This window comes from Chaetura pelagica, unplaced genomic scaffold (genome assembly GCF_000747805.2).
Source record: "Chaetura pelagica isolate M959 unplaced genomic scaffold, ChaPel_1.0 scaffold386, whole genome shotgun sequence".
NCBI lineage: Eukaryota > Metazoa > Chordata > Aves > Apodiformes > Apodidae > Chaetura > Chaetura pelagica.
The window spans coordinates 2,487,374-2,497,639 of NW_009953703.1; the positions used below are offsets into that span (position 1 = coordinate 2,487,374).

The following is a 10,266-nucleotide window of genomic DNA, read 5'->3' on the forward strand; positions in this document are numbered from 1 at the left end:
AAGCCTAGTAGACTGGCTCGGAGAAAAACTGTTGTGTGCTACAGAGCTTTGTAATGTCCCTTTTTTGGTCTGACTGCTTTTTTTCTTGTAATATTTTTTTTTTAAATTCTGTATTCTAATGACTTGGGTAGTTTCTCAGTTTTGCATTGTTTCACCGGTGGAAAAATGATCCCATGATGCAGCTAAGTTCCCATTATTTTCTTAGTGACCTGTGAAAACAAAATACTGGGTATATATTATGATACCAGCTTGTTTTGACAAATGGCTATTGCAGAATTTAAGGGGGCCTTGAAGTTCTCCTGGGACTTTTACTCAACCTTCCAATAAAGAAACATACCTCCTGGGGTGGTATCCTCAACAAGCTGTGTCTCAGTACGTACCTCTGGGAAGATGAATGTCTGTAGTGAAATGCAGCACTGACAGAAATAATTCAGATTAAGGTTGTTTTGCTGTTTTATTTTACTAGTATTTTCAATGTTCTTATCACCCAATAGTTACCTTTCTAGATCATTTGTAAACTCATGGAACAAACAGGAGTTGCAGCAGATTACTTTGAAATATTTCTGAAAAATTGGCTTGCTTCTATTAGAGACAAGTTTGTGTGCATTTTTTCATACAAGTTTTCTTAAAAGTCTGGCAGATTTTCTCCAAGTTTTCTTGCAATTAGAATTACTGTACAAATATGTTGATAAAACATATATTAATTTTGAAAAATAGTGGAAACTGGAGTGCATCATCTAGTTACAGGTATATTGTTGTAAATCTTCCTCAAAAAAACTTCACCAGACTTGAAAGATAAGACTCACCTTTACAAAAGATGTGTTGATTGCCACCAAAGGGGTGCCTTTATGCTGGTGTTCACAAGTTCTGCATTTCATAATTTTTGCTGATTATTTTTTATGCCCTATAAATGAATGATGCTGTAGTTCCATCAGTCTTCCCTGTTCCTGCTTTTGAAAGTTGGGATCATGTATGAGTAGCTAGTCCTGAGGCACTAAAGCAGTTTTAGATGTAAAGCTACAGGGTTTAGTAATTCAGGTATTTCATCCTTGATTTCCTTTAAAATACTTGAGAAAATACTTTACAGATTTTCTTTGTATTTTTTTTACTCATAAAACTTCTGAGTGAATTATAGAATGGTTTGGGTTGGAAGGGAGCTTAAAAGATCATCTAGTTCCAACCCACTGCATAGGCAGGGATACCTCACTCTAGATCAGGTTGCTCAAAGTCCCATCCAGCCTGGCCTGGGACACTTCCAGGAATGGGGCAGCCACAGTTTCTCTGGAAAACTTGTTCCAGTGTCTCACTACCCTCACAGTGAAGAATTCCTTTCTAATGTCTGAACTAAATCTCCCTTCTTTTGGTTTGAAATTGTTCCCACATGTCCTATCACTCCACATCCTTTTTACAAGTTCCTCCCCAGCTTTCCTGTAGCCACTTCACGTCCTGGAAGGCTGCTGTAAGGTCTTCCTAGAGCCTTCTCCAGGCTGTGATAAGCTAGATCTTCATACCCATCCTTTTATGTCTATTTTGTCTGAGAAAACTGAAGTCCTAGAGATGTGGGAAGGTTGATGGGGTGAGTATTACAACATATTAAGGACACATAAACAAATGAAACATTCTAATCGAAGAAAACATGAGCTGATCTTTCTCTTAGAGCTTCCAAATGTGCAGTGGATAGGGCAGCAGGCAGACTGGTCTGCTATGTTGACTTCATTTGTTTTTTAAAGGTTGTTTGTATTTGTTGACATTACTGCAGTGGTGCACATAATTGATCTGCCTCAAAACAGCATACAAATCAACACGACTGCCAAAGTCATTACACACAAGACATTGATTCTTAGTATAATTATTACATTAACAAATCAATAAAAGGCAATTTGCTGGAATTTTTTCCTCTGCCCTTGTTTTTTCACTGTTCTTGCTAATTTTCTACACAACCAAAATAAATCTTTTATAGGGCCAGTATATATTTCCTAGTGCCTTCTCTAGCTTTTGATATCTTAAAATATTGCTGCAGTATGAACATAGACTGAATATGGACTTTTATCACTGCTGTTTGTTCAGGAATCATGTCAGAGATCTTAAGAATATTCAGGGTATAGTTCTTTGTATGATTGATTATTAAGGGGTATATGTTTACAATAACTGAAGTAAGCTTACTGAATCAATCTGTTTTAACTCCTCACCGTACTCTGTGACATTAGAAGGAAACTGTTGCAAACTCTGGTTTGTGTATCATGCTTTATTATCTTGATTGCTTCAATCATTTGCATTGTCCCCAGATCTATCTTACTTTGTAACCAGTCAATGTAAAAAAACAGGTTACTTAGTCCTGCAGATCTTTGAAGTGAATGACTGTTTAGTTCAGCACATTTCTAATGATGAATAAAATAGTTCATCCCACCAAATCATATCTGACTTCTACTGAGTTGCTTTGGAGATCTGACAGGATCAAAAATTCTGAGTGCAACATGTTCAGAATTTTTAGGTCAAGCCTGGAGGTGCAGTATCTACTGTTAATAATACAGGGAGCATATTTTGGCTGAAATTCTTTGTTCCTATGATCTTTAAGGTAATTCTGCGCTTCACATGGGCCAAAACAATGAAGTAAAGGCTTGGATGTAATGGTTTTTGCTTTCCTCATGCTTATTTGACACACTGCTACTGAGGCTTTTAACTATTTGTTTAAAGTAAATTGAAGTTATAAGAGAACAAAATCTATTATTTCTTCTTTGACTCTCTCCCCTTGGACAAAAAATAATGAAGCATCCACATTTTTAGTCTGAAGCACAGTATGAGAATTTTCATTTATTATTTCTGTGGAAGGGAATTAAGTTTATTTTATTTATTTTTTTTCTTTTTTTTTCCCCAAAGTGCATGTTTTACTCTTTTTTTCCTGATTTGATTCTTACATCATCTGCATTATTTTATGCTCCTAAGGAGGATTCTCAAGAATTGAGAAGAGTTTTGTTGATATCAAATATTTCAAGATGGAGTTTTAGTCTGTAACATATTGCAAACCTGTTGTTTGACTAAGACATTTTGTTTCTGTTTCCCTTAGGTTCAACATGGCTAATACACTCCAGAGAACACCTACAGTTAAAGCTTCTTGTTCAGAAAATGTTGATGCTAAGCTGTCCTTTCTACCTGAAAGACTGAGGAAGAAACTGCTTCCTTTCCAAGAGGAGGGCATTATATTTGCACTTCAGAGAAATGGCAGGTAAAATCCTTATTGTATCATATGCTAAAAACAATTATTTCAGGTAAAAGTAAATTAATTTTTACAAAGGCTGTGGAATACCAACAGCTTTTAGGAGAGTTTTATTACAGAATTTTTTCTTAAACTAGAAGATAAGGTGGTTTAAAATAAGTGGTGGTTTTGTTTTTTTCCGCAGAGGATGAAGAACTATTTAATGATGTGTTATGCAAAGGAGGATTGTAGTATCAAAAACCTCCTCACATAAGAGGAGGTTTGATATCTGTAGGACCATCCTTTTTGTCATGCTAATAGAGATTTTTTAAATAAGTTAATTCACATTTGTTTCGTTAGTTCTTAATGGTGTGGTAGGGCTGTTAAGAGAATGACTAACAGATCTTGATGCATCTGTGTGGTATTCTATTTTAGACTCGGTACAATTCTGGCATGTAATCAGGGTGTTCTGGAACTCACTGAGCTGCAACAGCAGAGCAGAAAAAGCCTTGCAGGGTGCTCAGTTAGCAAGTGCAGCAAGTGGTGGAGCAGAGAACTGATAGAGGTTCTGTGAAGTACCTGATAAGTCAGAAAAATAGTTTATGCAGCAGAGGATTGAAATATTTTGCTGAGTAAGAGCTTGTTATAAATTTACAGGGGCAAAAGAGGGAAGGGGAATGCTGTTTCCACACAGAAACTTCAGAAAATTTAGACAATTGCAACTGAAAGCCATGTATCTACTGTATGTTGCTTGTTTAGAAAGCAATGACATTTTAGAGGTGTTGCACAAATGGAATTATTTTAGCTTAAGTTTTAGATTAAGTTAGTTTCTGATTTTTTCATTATCTTGCTCAGTACAGGAGGCCTAAGGGGATTGGTTGCTTGCTAACATTTCTGATTTTTTAGAAGAAATGTGCATCTCCTTTTCTAAAGGTGAAAAATTGGAAAGGAATGTTTTATCATCAGTTGCAATTACATGCAACTTCTGATCAACTAAAATTTCCTCTGAAGCTTTTAGCTTAAATTATCTTCATTTGGCAAAAAACCTGTGGCAATTATAATGTAGTTGTCTTCAGGGAATGAAGCAAACCATCTATTTTATGCTTCCAGACTAGGCAGCAGAGTAGAAAGATGAGACCAGCCATTAATGTGCAAGGCTGAGAGTTAAAAAGCTTTATGCTGTATTGGATTTAACTTATCTGTGACCACTGCTCACAGTAGGCACTTTCCTGCTGCACAGTGTGACTGTGAGAATGAATGCAGACAGTTTTAATGGATTGCTATGGCTTTGGTAGAACAGACAGCAAAGTCGGCATTAGTTGAATTTAATAAATCCAAAGCCCTGGGCTACTAAATCTCAGCTGATCTGATTCCACTGAGGGGAAGTGAAGTTTATATGCAATTGAGGTGCACTTGTCTATGAAATGTGTATAGTTTCTTCAATGTAAATTAGTGTAGCTAGTGGTTGTATTTGAAAGTATCATCACTGTTTACAGCCTTTTATAGAATATAAAGGTTCTTCAGAAAGCAGATTAACTGTAGCATCAGGTAATTTTTCATCAGATGTTTCTTCTTTTTGTTTGAGAAGTAACAATTGTCTGCAGTAAGTATCTAAAAAGGATTGGATTACCTAGGCTAATGACTTTCAAGGAGGGAATTATATTGTTTTCATTAGGGTTATGATCTTTCTGGTGGTTTCTATCCTTGAAACCCTTACTAAAGGGTTTCTAACCAAAGAGTATTGATGTTTTTACTGTGGCAGGCATGTGAAAGTATTTTCATCATGATTCCAAGAAATCTCATTCCTTGGCATAGCAAATTCTGTATGTTAACTGGGTCAAACTGAGGAATTGTGTGCACACTCTCAGCCAGCCTCTATATAAAGTAAAATGTATTAAGTCAAACTTTCCTGAGGAGTATCTTTTTTTAAATCTGTCCCTTGCTCAGGCAGATTTGATTTTCTTTCTGTCCCAAAACACTGAACAAGAGCCTCTGTTGCTTGCAGCTGAATTTTCTTTTTAGCTTCTCAGTCTTTGGCTTATCCAATCTATTCCCTTTTGTGTACTCTTCAAGGATTTACGCCTTCTTTCAGTATTCCTAGTGGTATATTTTAGCAGGGTTTAATACTTTTCCATGAAAGTGTCTTTTCTAGTTTTAGAAATATATAAACGTAGGACTTGAAGTAAGCAGCATGTGCATTTCACCTCTTCTTTCTTCTCTGCCTCAGGCTATGCACTCCCTTTGCAGTTACCACTTTATCCATGCTTTGCTGTAGTGACAGGAAACTGGTGTAGAGAAAGTGCTCTATTGTTAGCTGAAGAGATTGAATTAATATTATCTGAGGTTAGACAAGCACCCAGTGTGAAAAGAGATTTGTTATTAGAACAAACTTTTATTTCTTGCATGGAAGGAGCTGTCATTAACCTATTAATTCCCTTGTCTTTTCCTGGAGCATAAAATAAATGTGCTGTTGTGGTTTGTGCTTTTTATTCATTAGTAAATGAATCAAAGGCTTTTTGAGTAGGTGCTCTGAAGGCATCTAGACAAACAGAGACTGCCTAACACTTCTCTGGGAAATAATAATTCTAAAGCCAACAAGATAGTGTATAGTTCAACATATACTAAGATACCTTTTAGCTCACAGTCATGCCTTAAAGGTAGATAACTACAAGATTGCTTATTCTTTACTAGAGATTCTTTGAAGTGGACTTGGGAATAGCTACTTAAGGATGGAAACGATGTTTGGTCTTCATTTATAACCTCAAACAGTGTGCAGAAAAAATGGGTGCACACAAATTCTCTAAGTTACTTTTAAAAGCAGGATACATGTGTATTTATATGTGCTTTAAACTGTCTTGTAATAGAAAGCAACAAACTTGTCCCTTCCAGGAACATAAGCTGTAAGCAATGGATTTAGGAAATATTTTGGGTTGTTAGGGTCAGTTTTATGTACAGTGTTGGGAGGTGGAGGTGAGGAATTCTCTCTGCTCTTTGCATGCTGGGTATAGTTTGGGCAGATACAGACACATGCCCGTTTCCTGAGAGGAAAGGGTAGTCTTATCACAAGTGAAGAAGCATGAATGGAAAACCTTGCAGATGTCATCTTACTGAATGAGTTTAGTTGTTCTGAGCAACAGAGTGTAATTTTCAGACCAAATTTATTCTTCCATGTTAAGTGTGCAGGAGGAGGCTGACTTGAGAATGAAGGTCTAAACAATACTGAGAAGTCATCAGCCAATGCTCAGGTGTTACTGAAGAGGAGGTGGCAGTGTTGAAGCACAGTCTCTAGCAAAAGTGCTAGAAGTTTGAGCAAAATATCCAAGCTGCAGGGATATAAAGGCAAATAGCTTGGTTGTGTGAATAAAGGTTACATTCAGTCTCTTTTGAGCCCACATCTCTCTTTGGATATTAATGATTTCTACTGTTGCTGTTCACTAACATAATACTTGGAAGTTCACAATCTCTTTCAACTATATATTCTTTTTTTACATCCTCTCCTTATAGAAACGTGTGATGTCTGTCTTATGTTACAAACAATTTGTTCACCTGAATAATCTGTAAAAGTTAGAAGTATGCTAATGTTTGAAAGTTAGCTCTCTTGCTACTAGGTAACATATAAACCATATCACTAAATGCTTTATCAAGTTTTATAATAAAAGCTGTCAGCAGGTGATCTGCAAACATCATTATTTAGCTTTGCCTTGTTGACAATATCTGAAAAAGATGCCTTCAGACACACAGATACCTTTTGTGGGTTTTTTTTTTCTAGAACTGGTGACAGGACAAGTTGTTTAAGCTTTCTTGCTTGTGGATGTGAAAGAGGACTTGGAAATATTTATCACTCATGAAATAAGCTTTTCCATTATAATTGTATGTTCAAACCATTTTACTGGGGTCATCTAGTTTCCTGCTCTGTTTACTTCTCACTTTCTTAAACATAAAGTTAAATTGTATGAATATTGTAAAGTATTTTACTGGAAGGGGATTTTTTTTTTTAAAAGTTAAATTTATCTAAATATTGTAATGTTTATTGATAATTTACTAGGATCTGTATTTAATCTTGTGTTGATTTACAGATAAATTTTGCTTTTTACTGATACCTTTATAAGTTTTAGAGGGTAATACACTAATTTCTATTTGTATCTTCTGGAGCATGTGATTTTCAGTTTGCCATACATACTGGCTTAATGTTTAGTGAGTACACACACAATAGAAAAGAAGTAAATGAGAATGGATGGTAGTAACATGATGGTGCAGTGTTCATTTCTGGCATTAAGACTTACCAGTTTTAAGGAAAATGTATTTGTTTTGTTAGACAGTAATTTTCTAGAGTTAGAAAAAGTTGCATACTCTTTAATGTTGTTTTGGATAGTAGGCTACAGAGCATCATTGCAATAGTGAGCTCATTAGAGAATGGAGTGCAAGTGTCTCCTATTAAAATAACGAGTCAGTTGTCTGCACTTCAAAACAGTACATTTTTTTTTGACAGTGTCTCTGATCTCTAGCAAGTTACCCAGGAGAAACATGTAGTTAATTCTTCATTAATTAAAATAGATGTTTAGTTCAAAGACTAACAGTTTTTATAGAAATTAATTCCCCTCTGCTCCCCTCCCAAAGTAGACCGGAAAAACAGAGGTTCAAATTAAATTTATTTAAAGCTTATGAACCCAGATAAAAGGTTCTAGCTCCAGTTCCTTGCTGAGAAGGTACAGTATGTACAGTCAGCTGAAGTTTTAGTAGTTGAGTCATATAATCAAGCATAGTGCTCTTGGGCAGGAGCAAATAGAAATGTTTACAATTCTCAGGCACAGTATAGTCCTTTGTAGGGCCAGGAATTTCTGATGTAAGTAATATTTAAATTATTGGGAAAATTTCTACACAAGTTTCTTCACAAATCTCTTTAATTTTCTAGGATGGTAGTAAGGAGTGATGAGAATGCACAGAAATTGAGTGTAGGTGTCTCTACATCACAGTAGACTAACATGTTGTCTATTAATCTTTCTCCTTCTGTGTAATGTCATTGCTGCTTTCTGTCTTGTATTGCCTTTTTAAGTTATCAGAATTTTGTTTTAATTTGATTTTGTCTTTACTATTTTTTCATCCATGATTACTGATTGATTTGCTTTTTCAGTGTATTTCTTATCTTGAGTTTCTTGTCTTTGATAGTAGCTATGAATAAGAAAATTTCAGAGGAGAAAATAGATTTTTCTTCCTTTTTAATTTTGAAACACTAAGCCTAGGTGCATGTTTGCATATCTGTTACTGTCTATGTCTAATTTTTCTGTTCTTTGTTTGAAAGGTCATAGGTTGCTACAAGTCTGTGGTGTGATTAAATACAAGACTGACTGCTTTTTATCATTGTCTGAAATAATATCTTTTTTTCAGAATCAGCTACATAGTTTAAGCTGACACTTATTAAAAAATACGTTAGGGGTTAATGATGGATTGTCCCCAGTATTATTTCTCAGCATTTCTCTTCTGGGAGATGTGGCATTGTTAATTTTAAGTTGAATTTTGCTTTATTGTTTCACTCTCTCCTAAGTCCTCACTACACTAGAGCCTATTAGTTTACTAGAGCTCTTAGTTTAACTTAAGCAAGTAGCATTAAACTATTTTTATGCAGTGAAAACATTACATTTTTCTTCCTTTAATTAATTGGTAACAGAAATGGTTGATGTGGAGAGTTCATATTTTATCGCGCTATAGCTACCTGGTAATTATCAGTGTATTATGTTTGATCAGTATTTGTGGATAACATTGGTAAGAATTTTTCTACAAGTTTTAGTCATATTAATGACATTCTGTTCCAGGTATGTTGCTGTAGATCTTAGGGAGCATTCTGGCTATTGCCTTGTAAGCACATAACAGATATCTACAGTTGTTAAATGCTGCAGGTAAAGGTGTAGAACTAGGGTGATTACCAAACAGAATATCCTTTAATGACTCCGAATGTTGTAGTGTCACTGTTGTTGAGACTGGAGTTAATCTGAATTCTTGTTAGTAAACTTGTGACCGATTTGATTTGAAGATGGAGAATTCAGAGATTAGCATAAAGATAAGTTCAAAAACCAGATGAGATGACATGTATCATAATCTCTTCTAGGAGGTTTACTTATTTTCTCTGGTTTTGTCACACTGATTTTGATAGATGCTAAGGTAATAAAATTTATATGGTAGGAAATTAAATTCCTTTTACATTTTTGTTTTAGTCATGTTTAGGAATATTTCTATGACTGTTTCATTATTATTTTAATTTTTACTTGGTGACTTGAAGCATCAAGTGTCATCAACAAATGTCTCCTTTATTTGCAAATCTTCAGATCAGAGAGAACTGAGAATAAAAACAGTGGTTACTTTTTAATGTGATTTCTATCTCTAGTCTCAGTAGATTGAGATTAGATAGTCTGAAATAGATGTTTCAAACAAGGCATAGATCTCTAGCTAGAGTAAGAAGGAAATCTTCCTTTATACCAATATATTCAGCAGCTCATTTTAGATACATGGAATTATATTTTTTTTGAGTCCTTAAACCCTGTATCATAATAGATGAGCAGTTGTTTCTAGTCTTAGAAAATGAAGCTGAAAAGTAATCCTTGGGTAAAAAAATTGAATACATATTTAATATGCAGAAGATCAAACAGGGTAATACATTTCAGCAATTAAATGTGGAATAGCTCTGCAACTACTGTCTTTAAAGAAAGGTTTATTTTTTTAAAGATACTGGTGTGTAATGTTTCCGAGTACATTTCACATCTGAGAAGTGCCAAAGGAGAGAGAGATGATTAAATGAGGATGCTAGCTCACAGAATGAGGTTCAGATGCAGGAAGTATGAATGAGATGTTGAGCCAAATTCTGCAGAGCTTTCATGGCTAGGGAGGCTTGTTTGGAAGTGATGCTGGAAGAACTGGGAAGCAATTCAGATGGAACAAAAAATGCATTGTCAGTAAGTGAATGTGGAATGTCATTCAGGAGAGGAACTGTGTGGGGTTGAAAAAATCTTAAGAACACAAAAAAGCAAACGGAATAGTCTGAGAAATTACCTGAGCTTAAATGTGGACTTGTAGCAGCAGGA

General features: G+C 35.1%; 1 protein-coding gene across 1 annotated transcript in view; it reads left to right on the plus strand.

Moving 5' to 3' along the window:
• Window positions 1-3,071: 3,071 nt before the first annotated feature.
• ZRANB3 (zinc finger, RAN-binding domain containing 3) overlaps window positions 3,072-10,266 on the plus strand; it is a 42,741-nt gene continuing 35,546 nt past the window's right edge. The window contains exon 1 of the mRNA XM_010000378.1: window positions 3,072-3,223. Within this exon, the coding sequence (XP_009998680.1) occupies window positions 3,072-3,223 (152 nt within the window). The remainder of the gene's footprint in view (window positions 3,224-10,266) is intronic.